At 37.7% G+C, this 23006-nt stretch overlaps 1 protein-coding gene and 1 long non-coding RNA gene across 3 annotated transcripts; both read left to right on the plus strand.

Moving 5' to 3' along the window:
* The first annotated feature begins 8576 nt into the window (after positions 1-8576).
* Positions 8577-11771, plus strand: LOC133821310 (uncharacterized). Of its 2 annotated transcripts, XR_009887465.1 has the most exons (4): positions 8577-8716; positions 8799-8876; positions 10427-10492; positions 11613-11771. It is a non-coding gene; the product is annotated as an uncharacterized LOC133821310 (long non-coding RNA). The 2 variants fall into 2 exon arrangements; XR_009887464.1 differs by lacking the exon at positions 10427-10492.
* Positions 11772-18698: 6927 nt separating this feature from the next.
* Positions 18699-21412, plus strand: LOC133824936 (uncharacterized). Its single transcript, XM_062257951.1, has 5 exons — positions 18699-19606; positions 19729-19885; positions 19976-20689; positions 20924-20962; positions 21098-21412. The coding sequence occupies exons 1-5, from the start codon at positions 18699-18701 to the stop codon at positions 21410-21412; spliced, it is 2133 nt and encodes a 710-aa protein (XP_062113935.1).
* Positions 21413-23006: the final 1594 nt, after the last annotated feature.

Below are 23006 nucleotides of genomic sequence, written 5' to 3' on the forward strand. Positions count from 1 at the left end.
AAAGAATTTTATAGTGGTTCAACCCCAATTTTTTTGTAATAGCCTATTCCACTTGGACTTGTGATATATGTAGCCTACACTGAAGATCAGATGAACCTGAACTGAGTTTCTTAAGTATAGAAAAATATAAAGTTTCTCCCTCTAGAGAATACAAGCTTTCTCTCTAAGCTCTCTCAGAAAATACCCCAAGAATGCCCCAAGTCACAGTCCCAAAGTCTCAAAATTAGAGAGTCTAAAAGTCTCCAAAAGATCAATTCCCCCAAAATGATGCCATGAGCTCTTTATTTATAGGATCATGGATCGTACATGAAAAATCTACCATTTTGATAGAGTCCTTGGTTGTTTTAACCAACTCTAATTAATCAAGTAATAAATAAATTCAAATTACAACAATATATCTATTCCTTTGGGATATCTGAGAGATTTTTGCGATAGTTACGAGCAATTCTGGTTGTAATTGTTATTGAAATTCTGTAAAGTAGTCACTGCGCGGTTAACTCCTGAGATTCTAACACATTCGGCCGGATACACTCCTCAATCTGTCATAGGTTGTCGGATGAATCTTCCTTCTGATGCAATTGATCGGGTGAAACCCCTTTCTGATGTAACTGGTCGGGTGAAAAACCTTTTTGACGTAACTGGTCGGGTGAAACACCTTTCCGATGTAACTAGTCGGGTGAAACACCTTTCTGATGTAAGTGGTCGGGTGAAACACTCCCTGACCAAATAAATTCTTACCTGGTCAGGTAAACATCTTCCTGACCAGATAAAACATCTTCTTGGCCAATGCTCCTTTGACCAGTGATATCACAACTCCATAGGTCATTTTCTCACCTTTGAAATTCACTTGGTCAACACATTTATTGAAAATTAATGTGCCGCTTGATGATCATGCACTGCCACCTGTCACTTCTGATTGCCACGTCATTAAACTAAAATTTTGGAGATAACAATTATAACATCACAATGAAATGTCTTTACACTGCGAGCAATTGCTGCTCGGATGTAATTAAAAATATGAAAAGGAAATTAAAGCTGCCTTAGGTAGAAAATTGCATTAACATCACGAACTCTTGTTCGTGTGTTTTAATTACATAAATAAAATTGTTACTGTGCAGTTTAAGGAGGGTCTTGCTGAGACTGTTGGTCGACTGAAGGTCCAACTTGTTCTTCAGCACCATTAATGCCTATTGCCAAGGAAATTTTAAGAGACTCTGAGGCATTTTGAGCATTTCTTTCATCCTCTAGGCGAGCAGCGCACTTGGCAAGTTCAATTTGTTTTGCCTGATCTAGAAGATAATCAAAGTTTGCCTTTGGATTGTTCTTCCAAAACATGTAGAAGCAGTTGAAGGTAGCTCCTCGGAACCTCTCCAAGTTTTGGGAATATGTCTCCTTGAGCAGCTTCACTCGCTCCTCTAGACCAGTGGCCTCCTTCATGCTAGACTCTAGATCCTCTTGAAGTTTGGCTGCTTCCTTGTAGTTAGTCTCGGAGGCTTCCTTAAACTTCTCATTGGCAGCAAAAACTTTGGTCGGATCTTGTTGGCTCATCTTCAGCTCCTCAGTTAAATTGGCAACTTTGTCTTCAGCCGCATTAACCTTTGCCTCACATGCATTGATCTGCTTGGCATGTTTTGCATCGACCTCTTCAGCGCGATGCCCGCCGTTGCTCATGGTTAAGATACCCCGCGAACAGTAGAAGAATGAAGCTTTTAGAGCTAATCTAAGAAAATGTTGTTCGACTAAAACACAATACAGAAGAAACTTACACTGAGGAGTTCATTGAACCCATGAGCAAGAACCTGGCTAGGTTTTAACTCAGGAAGGCAGGCGAAGGCCTCCTGGTTGCGATGGTGCTTGGACAATTTCTGCAGTTTTTCATTTGTTGAGCTATAGGCATTGCTCAATAAATCTGCAACCAAAGATCTTCCTGCCTGGTTGGTGGAAGGAGAAGTGTAAGGAGGAGAAGGAGGCATAGCTAATTAAGAAGGAATGGGAGCTGGAGGGTCCTCTGGTTAAGCTCTTTTACTTGAAGGCTCCTTACTGCCTTCTTCAGGACTTCTTCCTGCTTGGTGGAGTGTCTACAGAAGCATAGATATCGAAGGCGTCGTCGGATGGCATGACTACAAAACCAGAACAAACGAGCAGATATGTCAAAAATTAGTTTGGGACAATAGAGGAACAAATTAAAGAGAAATTCTAAGTAGTATACCCAAACTATTATTACTGGTCGCTACATTATCTAAAGAGCTACTGCTACACTCACTATCTACCTCGAAGAAGTCCAAGCTAAAACTACTGGTCATAATTTTAAGTTGCCATCCCTATCAAATAAATGACAAGGGATGGGCAAGTTATTTAGAAGTGTGAAATCTATAACGTTCTCGTCTGAATATTCTTGTATAGGGCCAGTGTATTCCGGTAGTTTTTGTTTTCCCCTCCCATGTTGGGAGGGGTATTAGCTGCTCGAGTGTTAGGGGATGATTCATGAATGGTCACTCCCATTGGTCGTTGCCTCCAGGGTTGTGACACATCTTGCTGCTGCCCAGGAATTTCTTGTCCTTTAGTGCCCTCTCCAGTGGCACTCCTCACGGTGGATTCCCTCACCTTCTGGTGAGGTTCTAAAAGGCCGACCAACCTTAAATTGCTCTCCGTGACCAGATCCTTGATGCTTTTTTCTATATTTGTCATGCTGGCCAGAGCTGCGGCTCTTATCTCCATTTCTGGAGTAGGGTCTGGTCGGTACCATGGACCTAGATGCAACATAAAACAACCAAGGACAAGGAAAGATGAAAAAATTACTAGATAAATGTCGACCAGAGAATCAAAGTTTACCTCCTAGTGTGAAGCCCATGTTGTCGGCGACCAAGTCAGTTGTAAGGAAGTACTCTTGGAAGTACCTTCCTACATTGGACTTGTGGGTTATGTCACTCAGGAATGTGCGAGCAGAATCCTAGTGGTAAAAATGGAAGAACCCTGTGCTGTTCTGATTGGGGTTGAATTTGAGATCGGACAGGTAGTTGATCTCATGCGGGGTAGGCACAGGACATTTTTTGTGGTTGTATAAGATATAGAGTGCTGAAAGTACTCTATATCGATTGGGCGTTATTTGGAAAGGGGCGACCTTGAAATCATTGGCCACCCCTCGAAAAAAGTCATGGAAGGGAAAGATTGCCCTTGCTTCTATATGATACCTCGATCAGGCGCTGTAGGCACCTCCAGGTACATTTTCCCTCTGCTCAGGTGTTGGTTTGTACAGGGTAATCCCAGGAAGCCCATACTTCTTAGGATATTTTTCCACCATCCTGGTCGATATGATGCTAGGGGGGGCAATATACCAGTCTACCTCTGCTCGAGGGCCATCACGGGGTTGAGCTTTAAGCTGGATATCTGGTGGTGAAATGTTCAAAGGTTGAGGATCGCTTGAAGGACCCTCTCAATTGGTTGTAGGCTGGTTGGAAGGTGAATCTATTGTTTTCTTTTTTCTATGAGTAGTGTATTTGTCGCGACCTGTGTTCGATTGGTTCTGAGACAGGTAGTATGGAAGACTAGTCGTGGGGTTTGGGTGTAAATTCGAAGGCTCAGGAAAAGGAAAAGATGGCTGTTCTTGATCCTTGAATAGTAAAGCGAGAAGATCGTCGCCTATTGGTCACTCACCTCCCCAGGGATCATACATGAATATCTAAGAAGAGAAAAAGGGAAGTGAGAATCTACGACCAATAGATAGAAGAAGAGAAAAGCAAGGATAACGTTGCTTGTGTATAAAAGTTAAGCTTTTATACGACCAGCAACATCTTGATAAAATCACAATAAACATGCAAGAGAATTGGAAAAATAGATCAAAAAGTTAATGTGAAAAGTTTTCCTTTTGGAAAAACTTTTCAACTCCGAAAACAAGCGGGAAAAATCCAGTTTTTCCGAAATACTCAAAATTGAATTTTTCAGTTTTGGGCCCAAAATCAGTGTACCTGTACCCCACGTTGCTCTTTAAGAATTGTCTAGTATTTTATATTTCCTAAAATCCTTATTCTAGCATACTTATTCTATGTATGTTTGCCTAAATTCGGTTACCCAAGAAATTTCTCAAGAACAGTAGAATCCCAGTTACAGAAACTCATGAATCAAGAATAGAATACACAAAAATTTCTACAAAAATAAGAGGATGGATTCGAAAACTTACTCGGAGTATAGATTGTATGAGAAATCAAAAAAGTTTGGCTCAGAGTTGCTCGAAGACGTCTCAAATTGCACTAAAGTCTCTGGGTTTTCTTGAAGGTTTTTCTGAGTTCTTGAAGAGAGAGAGAAGGTTCATGTAAAAAAAATGAAAAAGGTGAAGGGGCTTATATTTATACTGCTGGAGCAGTAATAGAAGGTAATGATGGGAGTAGGGTTTCAATGCATGGGGAATCACAATAACCGTCAAGACATTTCTGGGAAACTGTAAGGGTCATGATTACTTGTTTTTTCGAAAAAGGACTGATAGATGTGACATGTTAGATGGATTCCTGGTCGAGTAAGTTTATTAAATGCTGATCGCATTAAAATAAACTTAGGGGAAAATGTTTACCCTAAAAAATATTTGCTTGCTGACATGGCACAATCAGCGTGCATGTAGATATCACGTGACTATTTAGTGATAGCAGTCTGGTCGACCAACGACCATAATAGAAGTTGCTCGATGGATTCAAGAAAGATGCTGAACAGTATGATAGAAGATGTGCTAACATATGCGACCATGTCTGATCGTAGTAACAAACCTAGAGTTCAAATACGGTTATAAGTAAGATATTTTAAAGATATTTGACTCTATTTATGTGTAAAGGTTATGATTTCTGTTATTATTGAAATATGCTCGTAACAAAGTTTAAACACGACCCATCGGCCCATGTGTACATCCTTGAGCCTATAAATAGGACTCATGGGATTCATTTAAGGGGGCCAATAATTTGTATTAAGGGAGAACTAGTGTTTTTTATACAAGACTTTTGTATCCTTTTTTGGGAGGTGTGAAACTCAGTGAACCCTAGTTTGTTGATCGCAGGTTTCAGAGTACATAAATAGAAACACTAAGTAGACGTAGGTCATTACCAATCTCTGGGGCTGAGCCACTATAAATCTTGGCGTTGTTTAATTATTGCATTCAACTTATAAATTTTTATCGTTTTAGTGACTATGTGTCGTTGGCTAAATCATCCGTCAACACAATCATACCCCTCAACACCAAGCTCACTACTAAATCAACAAGACTATTAAAAAGATTAAACAAAAAAAAAATTGTTACATAATTATCAAACTATATGTCAAACTTATTATAGAAAACAAAAATAAATGTCACTAATAATCCAAGCATTCTATGTTCTTTAAGTTCTAACGTTAGCAACAACACTACCTAAAATTTGGAATAATATAAAAAAATACAATAAATATTTTTTTTTGGATTAAATTAATCTTTATGCTCAAAATCAACTCATCAACACATTATATATCAAAAGTTACAACAAAAAATATATTATATATAAAACAAAAAAGCTAAAAATAATATAGAAAATTAAAAAAAAAATCACACAACCAAAGATTGAACGATCCATACCTATTTTGAAGCTCAAGAACTTATTTAAACCCTAAAAATCCAATCAAAATCGTTTAGGAAACCCCATTTTTGAACTCCAAATATACCCACTGCCAAACTCTTTTCTTTCCTAAAAAATGGAAATAGAATAAATTTTAGCCATTGCTTAAGTTTTTGAGAAAGAAAACTAGTTAGAAATGGTGGGAAAAAATAAGGATAGAAAACCAAACCCTCGTCAGTCGTATGACCATAGATGACGTTTTTTGCTTCTAGGTTTCTGCTTTAGAGAGTGAAATGAGGGAAATGATGTCGAAGTGAAAGGGAATATGGTTTTAAAATCCTTTTACTTTAGTTTATATATAAAAGCCAAAGTGGAAAGTCCCATTTTAACTTCGATTTTTATATATAAATCGAAGTAAAAGGGTTTCACAATAAGTAAGGGCCATGTTTGGTAAGTACACTTTTCCATATAAATTCTTTCATAAAAATGGAAGTGGAAACCCCTCCAGTGGTGTGCCAACCAAACACAACCCTTGTCTTATTGATCTTTTTACTTCTGTTGATGCAGTTTTTTTGCCAATAGGGGATTAAGAAATCCAAATTAGAGAGATTAGACTTATAATAAACCAAAATTGTGAACACACAAGATTTTATGTGGTTCAGTGGTTAAAATCCACCTAGTCCATGAGTCACTCTTATTTTTGTTTAGGAACTCTTGGAGAAATTATTTATGACAATTTCTGCAGAGTTTTAGCATACAAAAAGTCGATCCCTTTTATAATCAATTCCCTCTATATTTATAGGAAATTGTGGTGGACAATATTGGGTAACTGTACCAAAAAAAGTAACTTACAAGATTGAGTAACTTCCCAAATAATTGAATACATAAATGACCTAATTAAACCTTTGGTTGTTATATTAGGCATTGGATACATTACAATTATAAAAATTTATCATGCATGAAGAATCTCCGAGTCTGTTGGGTTTCCTCCTTATGCGTGTCATTGGAGTTCCGCGAGCTTGATGTGCTACTCGAACTGGATGTTATGGGAGCATGGCGATCTAACTTGGATCATGCTTAGAGCTTGATGAGGGTGATATGGACACCATATATCTCGATCTCTGTCACTAGAATTTGAAGCAATCTGGAGCTTCTTAAGCTGTCCCAAACTATGTGGTACAACCTCGAGCTATTTGTTCTGGACTTAATGAAATGTCTCCGGAGTCTAGTTTCCTTCATTTATTGCTTGCTGTACCCTAAGTAAGTTAATAAAGCTTGTATTTTTAGGGTACAACCTGCCTATTGGCCTGTAGGTACGCTGCTGAAGAGAAACTTTTAATTACGTTGTATTTCTCGCAAAAATCTCTATCGAATTGAGTTCCATTGTCCAACACGATCTTTTTCGAGAGTCCAAAAATACATATTATGTTCTTCGAGGTTATAGTCCCCAGTGGTTCTACCTTCGACCCACTTCATAAAATAGTCGATCGTGACCACCGCATAACGAACTCCTCCTTTGCTAGTAGGCAACGAACCAATTAGATCGATTCCCCAGATGGAAAATGGCCAGAGAGAAGAGATCATGGTTAAATCCATGGGTGAAACTCGAGCAATAGTGGCAAAGCGCTGACAATTGTTGTACTTTAGAACATATGACGTCGAGTCCTTTTTTAGTATGGGCCAAAATTGCCCTGCCTTGGTACCTTCAAGGCCAAGCTTTTCCCTCCAGCGCGGTCTTCGTAGAATCCCTCATGGATTTCTTTGAGGATAACCTGCACTTTTATTGTAACGACCCAAATTCGCTAATAAGGCTTAAGGGCCTTGATTAGTGTGCCTGGAGGGCATAATGGGAATTATGTGTGATTTTAATGATTAAGATGCATGATTATGAGTTAAAGCATGTTATATGACTATTTGAATATTTTAGATGCATGACTATGTGTATTAGTATGCATGTAGGCCCTGATTAGGTTAGAAGGGCATAATCGAAATTTTGGCCATCATGGGCATAACTGCTTTGTTATATGTGATAATTGTCGAGACCACATTATTATGTGGATATATCTGGGAACTGTGACTCGAGACGATTCTAGTGAGCAAAGTAGCGAAAAAGTCATGGCGGGGATTTATACCTGGCTCGGGGTGAGCTTAGGGGTATAAATGGGAATTTAGCGAATATACTGGAGTCTATTTTGACATTGAGGAATAATATTGATAACTAATTAGGTATCGGGAATTAAGCGGGAAATATTAGAGACACTCGAGGAATTAGCGGAAATTGGGTAAAGTGACTAAAATTGTAACGTCCTACGTTTTTGGGTACCTTTAAACGACTCGAGTCGGGATTTTTCCCCCGGGTTAAGAATATTATTTTAAATAATATTATATTTTGTTTGGAAGTATTCCATGAGTTATTGCTAGCCAAAATATGAATTTTGTGATTTTAAAAGTCAAGATAAGACTTTTGGTCCTGGACCGACACAAAAACCCTGATCGGGTAAAAATCTCGGAAAATAAAATGAAAAATCATGGCAATTATATTTTGGGCATAAAATACATTCATAAAAGTTAAAGTTTGGTCAAAAATAATAAACCTAAAAGAAAATGGAAATTTTAGGACATTTTGTGTTAAATGCCTAATTTTACCGAAATGGGGAATTTTATTCCATGAATGGACCTTAGGTTAAATTTTATTATGTGATTAATTAAATTAAATGTGAGAGACATTTAATTTAATTAATTAATGTTAAGTTTGGTGATTAAAACTTAATAAGAGTGAAAAAAGGTGTCAAAAGCCAATTTGGACTTTTCTTCTTATGAAACCTTTATTAACCTTTATAAAAAAAAAAAAATTTAATGATCACATATATGGCAAAGGGTGGCCGGCCATGTGGTCTTTTAGAGTTGTGAGAACCCAATTTTATAAAATTCAAATCCCATTTAATTAAGAAGTCAAGTGGGCAAGTGGGTAGAAAAGCACTCAAGTGTTCATTGTGAGCTATTCTAACCCCCAAACCGATCCCCACACTCTCTCATTCACTCTCATCTGATTTTTGGAGACTCTCTCAAGTGTTCTCTCCATTTTCAACCCCAAGAACACCAAAGAAACTTGGAAGCTAAGTCTTGGTCTAGGAAGGGTTTTCCCTAAGGTAAAGTCTCATTAATCTAGGCTTTTGTAAAGTTTTAAGCTTAGAGTTTCAAATAGCTAATTACCTATGTTGTTGGGGGAAGTTGGTTAGGGTTTTTGAAAGGTTTGAAGGAGTCAAAGCTTATAGGAAGGTCCAAACCTTAAGCAAGAACACCAAAGAGGTAAAAAGTTTACTTTTGATGATTTTGTTGTAGGGTTTTTAGTTTTAAGAATTATTTTGTATATCTAATGCTTAAAGTTTCTTGTTGGTGATGTAATAAGGTTATGGTAGTTGTTTAATAATTTTTATGATGCATGAGTATTGATTTTTGAAAATGGGAACCAAAACCCCCAAGGGTTTTGTAGGATACCCTAAAACAAAACATGTTTTGAGCTGTGACTTCCAAGGGGTCAAGCAGCCACTGTATATTGGTTTTGTAAAATTAAATTGTACTGTGATGTTGTTGAGATTGAGTACATAAAATTGAGCTTTTGAAACACAAAACAATGTTTAGAAATGAGTAAGTTATGCTATTTCAAAGTTTAGGTAAAAAACAGTTTTTTCGTATTCTTATTTTCGGAACCAAGTTTGGACAGCCACTGTATAGGGCAAATGAACCCAGTTTTTTCTAAAATTTTGTGGACATATTTCTGGCATAACCTATTAGTCCACTGTAAAATTTGGTACGAAAATATTAAACGGTTTGAAAGTTATTAACTGTAAAAGTTTGGAAAAAAATAAGGACTTGAAAATAAGGTCATTTTTACCTCATTGTTGGAAAATGATTTCACCAATCAAAAATGCTCATTTTGACCTAAGATTTTACAAAGACCTAAATGGCATAACAAAAATGGAATTGGGAAATTTTGGTAAAAATTGGGTAAGTAAATTTCAAGTTATGAACTAACGAAGTATGTAGTTAAAAATGTGAAAAAATAGGCTTTTCACACTTAGTGTAAAAATGGGATTTTGGAACATAAGGTAAAAAGTAAAATTTTGCTTATTTCAAGATATAAATTGGTAAGTCTTGAAATCATATTTTCACTAAAATTACCTCTTTGAGTTTAAATGAATTATTTTTATTAAAGAGTTTTTATTCTTTCTAAAAATAAGAGATTTAATTTATTAATAGTTAATAAATTAAAAGAGGGTTTAAAACCCTATATTTTGAGAAAATAATTAAATGAATTATTTTTCTAGTAAGTAAAAATTGATTAATTGCTTTTGGAAAATTAATTAGTCAAGATGAGAAATTTATAATGGTTTTCCTAATTAAGACAAATTAGGCAATTTTCTTAAATCGGTTTTTAGATATTAAAACCTTAAGAAAACTAAAAGGAAAATTTAAAGAGTTTATTTTCTTTAAAAATAATTAAGGAATTTATTTGTATTTTCTGGATATAATACTGGCTAAAATCTTACATATTTTAACCGACTAGTCGAAAGTGCGGGTTAATAGTGATACCTTGAAAGAATAAGATTTTTAGCGGGTTGTGGGGAAATACCATTGTGATACCCGAGCCTAGGTATCGAGACCTTAGGATAGGTCTCCCCGAGACTTAGGGTTTAGTCTCGAATATTTTGTATGACTTTCCTTAATAGGTTTAAAACCAAGTAAGGATTATAAATCCTTACAAATGACTTTTATTAAAATGACCAAACTGCCCAAAATAATAATAATAAATTATGAGTGCCATAATTAATCCGAGTATACTGTATGGATAACTACAGTATTGGCTAAGCGTAACTGGACTGAACGTTGGAGGGTGAAAACCTGCTGAGCGCTAAGGACTCCAAGTAAGTCAACTTATATTGTATGGCTGCAACATGAAATGATTATTGTCTTGTATGTTAGTATAGGGATACATGCACATATATAGGCTATCATAGAAAGTTGCTTAGAGACGTTAGTCTAGTGAGTGCTGATTTAGAAAATATGAACGGTAGAAGTCCGTCATATCCTAGACGGTTGATCCCCGTCACACTGCTTGATTTTATTTATGTCTGGTTTATTACCGCGACGAGTGGCCATGAGATGACGATAAGCTGGTTAAACCTAGGGGCGCCAAGATAAATGGGACCTAGGGGCCCTCATGCATACTTAATCATTGGACGGTTAGAATCTGAGCAAGTGCTCTGATAAGTTATTCCCGGATAGCAGCCGTGAATATTGGCCATTCAGTGAGAGTGCCTAGAGATACTAGGGGTTGCCAAGATTGAGTGAGGCTGAACACCCTAGGGGCAACTGCTCACCAGCACCACTGATTAACATAGAAGTCTCCGTAAAACCGTGTAAATTGGATTACTCTCTTGAATATGTAGCGATGCCCTAAGTAACACGATAGTTACCCTTGATGAGAATATTTATTGGCTAGATCTTAGTGTGGAGACTCGGTTCTCTTTTACAGATTAGCAATTATGTTGGAGGGCGCGTTACGCATGAATTGTTGGAAATTGTCGAGCGTTGGTCTCAAATTATGTTGTGATATAATATATCTGCTTGCTCTGGGATTTTCTGAGTGCAGGGATATAATTGTTGATAAGATATAGTTGTGATATAATATATCTGCTTGCTCTGGGATTTTCTGAGTGCAGGGATATAATTGTTGATAAGATATAGTTGTGATATTATATATCTGCTTGCTCTGGGATTTTCTGAGTGCAGGGATATAATTGTTGATAAGAATTAGCTGTGATAAAATATATCTGCTTGTTCTGGGATTTTTCTGAGTGCAGGATTTTATCTAGTTATGAATTAATTTATCCTTGGTTATTAGGCATGACCATAAGTTTGCCAGGACGCTTTAGCGTTCTTGAAATTAATTGTGTAGGGTCCGGAACCCTAATTCTATATATGCTTTGTTTGAAAGTTGATCTTACTAAGCGTTTTCGCTTACCTAGTTGTTTCATGTTGTAGGTAAGTGCAAGGGCAAGGCAGAGCAGTGAGCGCTGGAGTCTTCCTTGCAAATGTACATGTGGACCGACCTTTTGGGAAGCCTTTTTATTTTTGGAAATGTTGTGTAATTTTCCTAAACTAGGCTCACTCTAATCTTTATAAAACATGTTTGTAACTAAATGTTAAGTATGGCCATACGACTTTTTAAAAAAGTTTTTTTTTCTATGGGTTTTTGAGACATTTTGTTAAATGAAAACATTTATATTTCCGCATTATTGAGTCTTGAAAATCCGGGTCGTTACAAAAATGCCCTTAAGTGGATTAAAGGGTTTAGACTTAATGGGGAGGGCATACTAGTCATTTGGCTTACAGAAGTTAAGTAATACCAAGGCTTTATGTTAGTGGGATTTGTAGAATTTTGGAGAAGTCTGAAAAAGAAAGAAAAGGAAAGGAAAAGAAAGGAGAGAAAACAGAAAGAATTCTCTAGGTCGGCTTGTGCTTCCTTCACCTGTTTCTTGAGGATTTCTAGAGTAAAGCTCAGAGGAGAGCTGGGATTAACTAGGCATCAAGGATCCTAACCTAAGACTGAGGAATTGACAGAGGTTTAGCAAGGGTTCATCAGCACCTGAGGTAAGACTTAGAATTCTTCAGTTTCAGTTTCTGGTTTTTGAGTTGTGGTGTTTAAGATGAATTGGATGGAACCTTAGGGAATTCAGACTTAAGACTGAGGAGAAGCAAGCCAAGGGAGTCTAGAGACAGCTTGTGGTCGAAATTCTATCAAAGGTATAAGGTCTAAACTCTAAACTTTGATGTTCAGCTGGTTTTTACTGGGTTTTAGAGCTTAGAGGTGATTATGGTGAATTCTAAGTTTGTTGGTGCATGTGCTTGGGTTTTAGGTGTTTGGGGTGCTTGGGATGAGTGGAGTGTGGTCATGAGGTTGTTTTTGAGTTTGGATAAGAGTTGGAAGAGGTTTGGTTGAGGTTGGTTCGAAGAAATCGCAGAAGGGAAAAATCAGTGCAGGGCTGTCTGTGACTAGCGCTACAGCGCTAGCCTTTGGGCGCTGTAGCGCTAGGCCATTATGCTGAAGGGAGTTTGGCTTCTATTTGTAGCGTTGTAGCGCCCTCCCAAGAGCGCTGTAGCGCTACCCTGCCTCCTGAAGGGGATTTTAGGGTTATTTGCAAGGGTTTTTGACCTAAGGTTTGGGGTTTGGTTCCACCACCTTGTTTGGTGGAACTAGGACTTCCCGGGGGCTCGGGATTGGCCACGTGTTGAACTTGGGGATTTATAATGACTTTGGCCATGATTGTGACTAGGTGAGCGCTAGGGCTCAAGGGGGATCGTGCTCAAGGAGTCGAGGGATCAAAGCTATTGAATTGAAAGGTAAGAAAACTGCACCCAGTTATATGATTGTGATGGGAGTAAGTGCTCCCGAGAATTGTATCGTGTCAATGTTGGTATTACGCCATGGGACATGTAAAAGCGGCCTAAGAGTGCCGTACATGATATTAGCGCACAGGGCGTGGATTGGCCACTGGTAGCCAAGGACAACGGGATAACAGAGGGAGCGGCCTGTGAGCGCTAGCCCTAGTTATCATTTGTAAACTGTACATGTAACTAAATTGATATGCCTAGTATGTGGAGTACTTGATTATTCTGATTGATTATATGGTTGAAGTTATGTAATGCAATGTGAGATATCGACTTGTCTGCTAATTGCTTGTGCTCTGTTGTTGTTGTGTTTTCTTGCTGGGCCTTGGCTCACGGGTGCTACGTGGTGCAGGTAAAGGCAAGGGCAAGCTGGACCAGGCCTGAGGTGGAGAGCTCCGAGGTGAAATGTACATAGCCAGCTGTTCGATCACCATGGTCGAGGAGTGAGTCAGGACAAGGATTACCTAACTGTTTATTTTGCCTTAGAATGGCTGGTTATTGTACCTGAGTTTTATAACCTTTGTAAACGATCTTTAAACTTGTATTTTTGGGATCCCGTGTAAACAAGTAACGTTCCTTAATGAAAATGTGACTTTTGAGACCAACACACTTTTAACCCTAGTTCCTTTATAGCTTCTGTGACACGATTTTAATAGTATGACCTGGTTAGCAAGTCTGGCACTTTACAAACACACAGTGTAACGGTCTTGGCTATCCAGGGCGTTACATTCATGGGCAGAACATATCTTAGAAGAGGCATGGAATGGCCTCGCTTGTAAAGAATCCCCTCGACCATAATATACCTTGGGACCTGGTATAGTAACTTTCGAGCATCCTTGCGGTCTTCAGGCAATTTTCTGGATGTGAGGTATTCTACTATTGGGGTCATCCAGGTTGGTCCTTCATGAATCATTTTGACTTGGCTTGCCTTTTTTTATGCTCGGCTTGTCTAAGAACTCCATCAGAACCACATTCAATGTGTTCGCTTCTTTGGTTGTGGCGAATCGAGCTAGAGTGTCTGTGTTGGTGTTCTGCTCATGAGGGACTTGCTCAATGGAATAAAACTCAAATTCTGATAGCTCACTTTTTAATTTAGCTAGATAGGCTGCCATTTTAATTCCTTGAGCTCGATACTCCCCTAACACTTGATTAACCATGAGTCGAGAATCGCTGAAGCATTGGATTGCTTTCGCCTTCAGCTTCTTTGTTACCCAAACTCCAGCCAACAAAGCCTTGTACTCCACTTTATTATTGGATGCATCAAAACTAAATCTGAGAAATGTATGGAAGAGATATCCTTCAGGGGTGATTAGGATTATTCCAGCTCCAGATCCGTGTTTGTTGGATGATCCATAAACTAAAAGTTTCCACAACTCTTATATCTGTTTCCTCATAAGCTCATTCTGGAACCTGGTACATTCAACTATGAAATCAGCGAGCACTTGGCCCTTTATTGGAGTTCGTGGATTATATAATATCTCAGAACTGATTGAGTTTGATATCCCACTTCAACAGACGTACTGATGCTTCAATCTTTTGCAAGACATGCCTTAATAGTTTATCGGTTAAGACGTGTATGGTGTGGGACTGAAAACATGGCCTGAGCTTCGTCAAAGACAAAATCATGCAGAATGCGAGCTTCTCAATCAGAGGATACTATGATTTAGCTCCCAGAAGTCTCTTGCTTATGTCGTACACTGGTAAATTACCTTTTTGACCTTAAATCCAGTCCCCGATAAGCCCGCTTGGGGTATTTCTATTTTAGCCATAGAGACTCTAACATTTATTTAGCTAATACTGAAGGTGTCTCCAAGGATGGGGAGTATGCTAGACAATACTTTGTTACGGAGGACATTCCTGCCAATCACTTGTGATTTTGACGTAACGATCCCTTTACCTGGCCGGCCCCAACCAGGGAGATGTAGAAGCAGGCCTGAGAATTAGTTACTATGGACCCTAGCTACAAAGACTTGGTGGCACTGACCACTGCAAAAAAACTTGCCAATGTCGAGCTCTACCCTAACCCCAAGGGAAAGGTTAAGGGTGCTGATAAACAAGTTTTAGGCTCGTTTATGGTCTAGTTTTTAGGTTGGTTTTCGTTAGTTTAGGGTTATTTTATTACAGAATTATGCTCGTTTGTTCATGTTTTAGGTTTTCCATGCTAAGTCGGTGAAAAGAGTGAAATGAAGTGAAAGTGGAAGAAAATATAGTTAATTTGGAGAAAATCGTGTTTTTCGGGGTCGATATGTACGAGCTTTGGCACTGTCAATAGCGCTACAGTGCTATCAAAGGGGCGCCATAGCGCTAGGAAGGATATGAATGAGCCTGTTGAATCTGTAAGTAGCGCCCCAGCGCTACACCGCTATCAAGACCAGAACATAAGCGCTATATCGCTGCATCAAGGGCGCTACAGCGCTAATGGAACACTTCTTAGGGGATTTTGGCTCTGTTTATAGTACTACAGCGCTCAAGACATAGTGCTACAGCACTATCAACGCGTTTTTCAGATTTTAAGCCACTTTTTGTAGGGAAAATGGTCTTTTTACTTGGGTACCTTGGAAAACTATTTAAGCAACATTATTCAGCGATTTTTATAAGAGTTCTGATTTTGTATAACCCTAGATCTAGAAAAGACTACTGCTTTGGATTGTTTTTCTTGTTTTAACTTTCTGGATTTTTTTTTCATCTGAATTCCTTAGATTATTTTCTACGAGTAATTATTTTAATGTTATTTCCATCATGTTATCTATGAACTAATTTCATTTTTCTAGGGATTAATGTAGTCACTGGGATTTCTATTTAATTTTATTATGATATTCTATTAATACTTCTCTATTCTAATATATATGATGTTTGTTTAATGCTAGTAAATATTTGATCACTATTTACTTGATTTAATGGTTTTGATTCAAAATTCGAAAGATGAGAATTGAATATGCTATTATTATATCGACATAGGTTGCATATCGGACAAAAGTACCTGTATGACTTGTATAGTAATTAGGTTTCTTTGCTTAATGCGTTCTATATGTCAAGTTTATCACATAAATGTAGAAACCACGTATATAGACTGAGATCTTATATTAGGAATCAATTATATTAACCTGCTATTAGAATAAAAAGAAGAGATTTAGAATTGATTAGTAAAATTAATAGAATAAAAAGTTGATGAAATTAATTCCTTGGCTTTTTATTATTGATTGATTGATTCATTGTTTTGTTTTGTTTTCAGTTATTTAAATTATGTTCGTAGTTTAGAGTATTCATTTCAGTTTTAATTATTCATCTAAATTTTAAATCTCCAAATAGAATTTGAAAATCAATTTGTGGTATTTGGAAAGCAGTCTTCGTGGGATTGACACTCTACTTATTATATACTACTTGATTCGACCATCTATACTTGCGTGTTAAATTTTCATAGATCAAGTTTTTCGTGCCATTGCCGGGGACTTAAATTCCAATATCATAGGTAATTGTTATTTGATCTAATTTGGTTATTTTATTGTATTTTATTTCTGTTTAACATTTATTTGGATCAAGGTTCTATTGTGTTTAAGGAATTATTAGTATATGCGAAGCAATACACAAAAATAGATTATACCAATAGATCTGGAAATTGAAAGAACGTGAAGATAGAAGCGGAAAAAAAAAAGGAGATTGGAGTTTAGCATGGCTGATAATTTGGGAAACGGTGCTAATAATGGTCAAGGGGCTGCAGAGGTTCCAAGGGAGCAAGGACCAAGAACATTGAGAGACTATGTAGTTCCTACTGTTACAAGAGAGCATTAATGCATTAGACCTCCAAGCATTGCTGCAAACAATTTTGAGATTAAGCTAGCAATCCTTCAAATGGTCCAATCAACTGTTCAGATTGGAGGTATGCCAACAGAGGACCCCAATTTACACATAGCTAATTTTCTGGAGTTATGTGCAACGTTCAAGATGAATGGGGTAAGCGATGATGCTATAAGATTGAGGCTATTCCCATTTTCATTGAGGGATAGGGTGAAGATTTGGTTAATATCCTTACAAGAAAATTCTATCACTACATGGGAGGAGTTAGCTCAGAAGTTCCTTGCCAAGTTCTTTCCTCCAGCGAAGGCTGCAAAACTAAGGGGAGAGATCAATAATTTTTACGAGATGGAAGGAGAGTCATTGTATGGTTCTTGAGAGTGATTTAAGGAATTATTAAGGAAGTGTTCACATCATGGTAAAGAAAAGTGGATGTTGGTGCATAATTTTTACAATGGGTTGAATGGAACAACTAGAACAAATATAGATGCTGCGATTGGAGGTGCTTTTATGAGTAAGAGTGATAATGAGGCGTATGAGCTATTAGAACAGATGGAAATGAATAATTATCAATTTCCAAATGAAAGGGGACAACAAAAGAAGGTGGATGGAATGATGGAATTTATTGCTATATCAGTTCTTACAGCTCAAGTAGCAGCCTTGACAAAGCATCTACAAAAGACTACACTCCCATCTCAAGCTATGCAAGTTCAAAACCTATGTGAATTGTGCAGTACAACCCATCCACCCAACCAATGCCCTGTTCTAGATATGAATAACATGCCCATGGAAGAAGTACAATCTATAGGGAATTACTAGAGACAACCCAATAATCCCAATTCCATCTCCTACAACCTAGGTTGGAAGAACCATCCCAATTTTTCCTGGTCCAATACTCAAAACACTCAACAACCTTACCCTCCACCTCAGCCACAATATCAACCTCCCCAAAATAGACCACCATATCAACAGCAATATGCACAACCTTACCCTCCACCTAGATATTACCAACCACAAAATAGACCACCACACCCAATCCCAATGAAACCAGTTGAACCTCAACCTGATGCACTTAACCAATTTATGACTAAAACCAGGGTGTCCATAAGGAGTTTAGAGACTCAAATAGGGAAGTTGGCTACTTTAATGTCTAATAGAGCTCAAGGAAATTAGCCAAGCACTACAGAAGTTAATCCTAAAGAACAGTGTCATGCTATTACTTTGAGGAGTGGAACAAGGTATGGAGGGCCAAAGAAGAATCAGTCAGAAGAAGAAGGTCAGAAGGGAAATACACAAGGCATAGAAGAAGAGAAGTCTAATGAAGAAAATGTTACTGAAGACCTTAGCAAGGACGAAGAGGTACCACCTGTGAGTATTGAGCATCATGTTAGAATTCCATATCCATAAAGGCTTTGCAAGCATAATCTGGATAAGTAGTTTCCAAAGTTTTTAGAGGTGTTCAAGAAGCTACATATTAATATACCGTTCGCAGAAGCATTTGAACAGATGCCCAGCTATGTGAAGTTTATGAAGGAGATTCTGTCTAATAAGAGAAAGATGGGTGATTATGAAGCAGTAGTGTTAAAAGAAGAGTGTAGTGTGATTTTTCAAAGGAAACTTCCTCAAAAGCTACGAGATCCTGGTAGTTTTACTATTCCATGCACGATTGGGGAGTTTGAATGTAAGCATGCACTTTGTGATTTTAGGGAAAATATTAATTTAATGCCTTTGTCAGTATTTCATAGATTTAGTTTGGGTGAACCTAGGCCAACCATAGTAACATTGCAGTTGGTTGATAGATCTGTGAAGCATCCACGTGGTATTATAGAAGATGTGTTGGTGAAGGTGGATAAGTTTATATTTCCAGCTGATTTTATAGTTCTTGATATGGAGGAGGATGAGAATGTTCCTATTATCTTAGGGAGGCCATATTTAGCACCTAGGAAAGCATTGATAGATGTGCAAAAGGGAGAGTTAAGTCTAAGAGTGCAAGGCGAAGAAGTAGTATTTAATGTGTTCAAGGCTATGACTTATCCTAAAGCAAGTGATAATTATTTTTCAGTGGATGTGGTAGAAGAGGTAGTAGGGAGAAGAAAGTTAATTGAAGATCCTTTTAAAATTAGACTTACATTTGATGATGTAGATGGTGAGGATAGTGAAGAGGTGTTGAGTTATTTGAAGTGGATACAATCATATGAGCCGTGGAAGCATACAAAATTTGAAGAATTGGGCGAGGGACCGGAAAGACCATTACCATTGATTTTAAAGCCACCTGTGTTAGAACTGAAGGCTGTACCGGAACATTTACGCTATGCTTATCTTGGAGAGAAAGAGACTTTTCCGGTCATAGTTTCATCATTTCTTTCGGAAGTAGAGGAGGAGAAGTTGTTGAGGGTTTTAAGGGCTCATAAAAATGCTATAGGGTGGACTCTTACTAATATAAGAGGAATAAGCCCATCGAAAGTTATGCATAGAATTCTTATGAAAGACGATGCTAGACTGACTATTGATGCTCAACGAAGACTTAATCCGACAATGAAAGAAGTGGTGAGGAAAGAGATCTTGATATGGTTAGATGCTAGAGTGATTTACCCTATTTCTGATAGTGCTTGGGTAAGTCCAATACAAGTAGTACCTAAAGAGGGTGGCATGAGTGTGGTGAAGAATGAGAGTAATAAACTAATTTCAACAAGGACTGTAACAGGTTGGAGGATATGTATAGATTACCAGAAGTTGAATAAGGCAGCTAGGAAATATATGTTTCCTTTGCCTTTTATTGATCAAATGTTGGATAGGTTGGCGGGGCATAACTACTATTGTTTTCTAGATGGGGACTCAGGTTATCATCAGATTGTAATTGCACCAGAGGATCAAGAGAAGACAACGTTTACATGTCCTTATGGTACTTTGCTTTTAGAAGGATGCCATTTGGGCTATGTAATGCACCAGCCACATTTCAACGGTGTATGATGGCGATATTCTCTGACATGGTTGAGAAAGGGATTGAAATTTTTATGGATGATTTTTCGGTTTATGGGTCTTCTTTTGACAAGTGTTTGACTAATCTGGAGTTGGTTTTGAGGAGATGTTAAGAGTCGCATTTAGTACTTAATTGGGAGAAGTGCCACTTTATGGTGAATGAATGAATTGTATTGGGGCACAAGATTTCTAAGAAAGGCATTGAAGTGGATCGGGCCAAGATTTCTACGATCGATAATTTTCCACCTCCAGTTCCAGTTAAAGAAGTGAGGAGTTTCTTGGGCCATGTGGGGTTTTATAGAAGGTTTATCAAAGATTTCTCCAAGGTCTCGAAGTCGTTGTTGGCCATAGTGTTTGCCTTTGATAAGTTTAGGCCGTACTTGATTGGGAATAAGGTGGTTGTTTACACAGATCATTCTGCGATAAAATATATTATGACCAAGAAATATTCCAAGCCTCGTCTTATTCGGTGGATTTTGTTGTTACAAGAATTTGATGTGGAAATTAAGGATAAGAAGGGCACAGAGAATTTGGTGCCTGATCACTTGTGTAGATTGGAGGTTGATGAGGATTCTCTTGATAAAGAAGTTCAGATTAATGATGCTTCTCCTGATGAGCAGTTGTTTGAAGTAAGTGTTTGTAAAGATGTTCCATGGTTTGCAGACTATGTAAATTTTTTGGCTGCAAAGGTTATACCTCCTGAGATGACAAGGCAACAATTGAAGAAATTATATTCGGAGATGAAGCACTATTATTGGGAGGAGCCTATTCTGTATAAACATTGTCCTAATCAAGTTATTAAAAGTTGTGTGCCCGAAGAAGAGATGTTGTCAATCTTGACTCATTGTCATACGTTGCATTGTGGCGGTCATTTCGGAGGAACAAGAACAATAGCGAAAGTTTTGCAGAGTGGGTTTTATTGGCCTACATTATTTAAAGATGCTAATGCCTTTGTCAAAAGTTGTGATCGTTGTCAACGGACCGGGAATATATCAAGAAGAGATCAAATGCCAATGACTGGTATTTTGGAAGTTGAGTTGTTTGACATTTGGGGAATAGACTTTATGGGACCTTTCCCGTCATCGTATAATAACAAGTACATTTTGCTTGCGGTGGACTATGTTTCTAAATAGGTAAAAGCTGCAGCAACTCCTACTTGTTATGGGAAAGAGGTACTTAGATTCCTTCACAAAAATATCTTCACTTAGTTCGGCACCCCCAGAGCAATTATTAGTGATCGGGGAAGTCATTTTTGCAAGAAGTCATTCATTGCTCTTTGTGCTCGCTACTGTGTTCATCATTGAAAGGTGTTGTTTTATCATCCAATTGCGAATGGCCAAGCCGAGGTGTCTAATTGGGAGATTAAAGGTATCTTCGAAAAGACTACAAATACGTCACGTAAAGATTGGTCAAAGATGCTCGATGATTCACTTTGGGCTTATCGCACTGCATTTAAAACTCTGAATGGTATGTCACCATATCGATTGGTGTTTGGTAAGGCATGTCACTTACCAGTGGAACTTGAGCACAGAGCTTACTCGGCTGTGAAAAAGTTAAACATTGACCTTTTTATGGTGGGACAAAATAGGCTTATGGAGTTAAACGAGCTTGATGAATTATGAAATGAAGCTTATGAAATGCGAGGATTTATAAAGAGAAGTGAAAGGCCTTTCATGATAAGCAGATACTGAGGAAGGATTTTCAACCAGGAGATAAAGTGCTTCTATTTAATTCAAGACTTAAGCTCTTTCATGGTAAATTGAAGTCGAGATGGTTAGGATCGTACACGGTAGTTGCTTCCCTTCCTTATGGAGCAGTGCAAGTTCATAGTGAAAAGACAAGACATTTTAAGGTGAATGATTAGAGATTGAAGCATTATTTGGAAGGCTCGGTGGAAAAATGCAAGTCCATGGTGATTTTGGAACCAGTCTGAATTGAATACAAACAAGAGTCCGGCTAAAAGACGTTAAAGACAACGCTCTTAGGAGGCATTCCTAAGTTATTTTTATTTCTTTTGTAATTTAAGTTTATGTTATTTGTTTTTATTTGGTTTGGAACAATGTTTAGGGAATTTTTTTTAATGATTATTTTTAGTTTTAATTAGTAAATTTTTGATGTATTGTATGAACTGTGAAAAACGTGAAAAAATGCGAGAGTTTACAAGAAAAAGGTTAGAAAAATGTTAATTTGTGAGGCAGCAGTGCTACAACGCTTGGAAGGAGGCGCTATGGTGCTAGTTACAGAGAAGGGAGAACTTTTTTTCCGACCAAGGGCGCTATGGCGCTATGAATGGAGCGCTACAACGCTAATCTCAAACGCAAAAAGGATTTTGGAACGGAAAGCAGCGCTACAACGCTGATATAGTAGCGCTATGCTCAGAACCCAACTAGCTAGAATTCCCTAGTAGCGCTACAATGCTGTGTCTGAGAATTTTTTTTTTAAAAAAGGGTTGGGTTTCGAATTTTTTCCCAAACCCTCATTTTTCTTTTTCCTCATTCGTGTGCTCTCTCTACCCCAGCACCCTCAACCTTCCATTAAACCTCCATTAAAACCTTCTCCAAGAATTTTGACCTTAATTCTCTCATTTTTTCTTTATTTTCTCTGAAACCTATCACTTTTGGTTTGTTTTATTTCACCAATGCCCAGTTCTTCCTCACCTTTTGGAACCCTAAAAATTCAGAGTTTTAATTTCTTGAAGAAGTTTTAAATTTTCAAGGGGCTTTACTCAATCAAGCATAAGGGAGACCATTTCAAGGGTTAGTAAGTGTTTTCAATCCCTTTTATTCTAAGATTTTTTGCTGCATTTGGGATTAGGTACATTTATTGCTTGCTTTTGGAGAAGTTTAGTTTTTGTTGCTGTTATTTGGAAAACTTGGGTGTTGTGTTTTGTGAAATTGAATTTATAGGGTGGTTGTGAAGAAGGAAAGTAGCTAATTTCAGGGGAGGTGCTGTCAAAATTTTTCTGGGTTGGTGTTGTTGAGAGTTTAGACAATGGCTCCTAAAAGTAGAGCGGGAAGGAATAAGGATAAGGGGAAAGGCCAAGCTTCTGCTTCCCAACAAAGGGATGATAACTCAGAGCAAGAGTATGATGAAACTAGGTTTATAAATTTTCAGGCTCAAGAGTGTTGTGAAAAGTTTGTAAGAAAAACATTGATTCCTGAACGTGAGGTGGAATATCAATCTGAACCTTTTGATCATCAGATTTTTGAATAAGTT

The sequence above is a fragment of the Humulus lupulus genome, chromosome 3 (genome assembly GCF_963169125.1).
Source record: "Humulus lupulus chromosome 3, drHumLupu1.1, whole genome shotgun sequence".
In the NCBI taxonomy this organism is placed as follows: domain Eukaryota; kingdom Viridiplantae; phylum Streptophyta; class Magnoliopsida; order Rosales; family Cannabaceae; genus Humulus; species Humulus lupulus.

What these genes read in the sequence shown, in the direction of transcription:
- LOC133824936 (XM_062257951.1), top strand. Translation starts at nt 18,699, where the DNA reads ATGGAGGAGGATGAGAATGTTCCTATTATCTTAGGGAGGCCATATTTA. An exon ending in ATTGATCAAATGTTGGATAG is followed by an intron (nt 19,607 to 19,728) that starts GTTGGCGGGGCA and finishes CTTTGCTTTTAG; the next exon opens with AAGGATGCCATTTGGGCTAT. An exon ending in CTACTTGTTATGGGAAAGAG is followed by an intron (nt 20,963 to 21,097) that starts GTACTTAGATTC and finishes CATCATTGAAAG; the next exon opens with GTGTTGTTTTATCATCCAAT.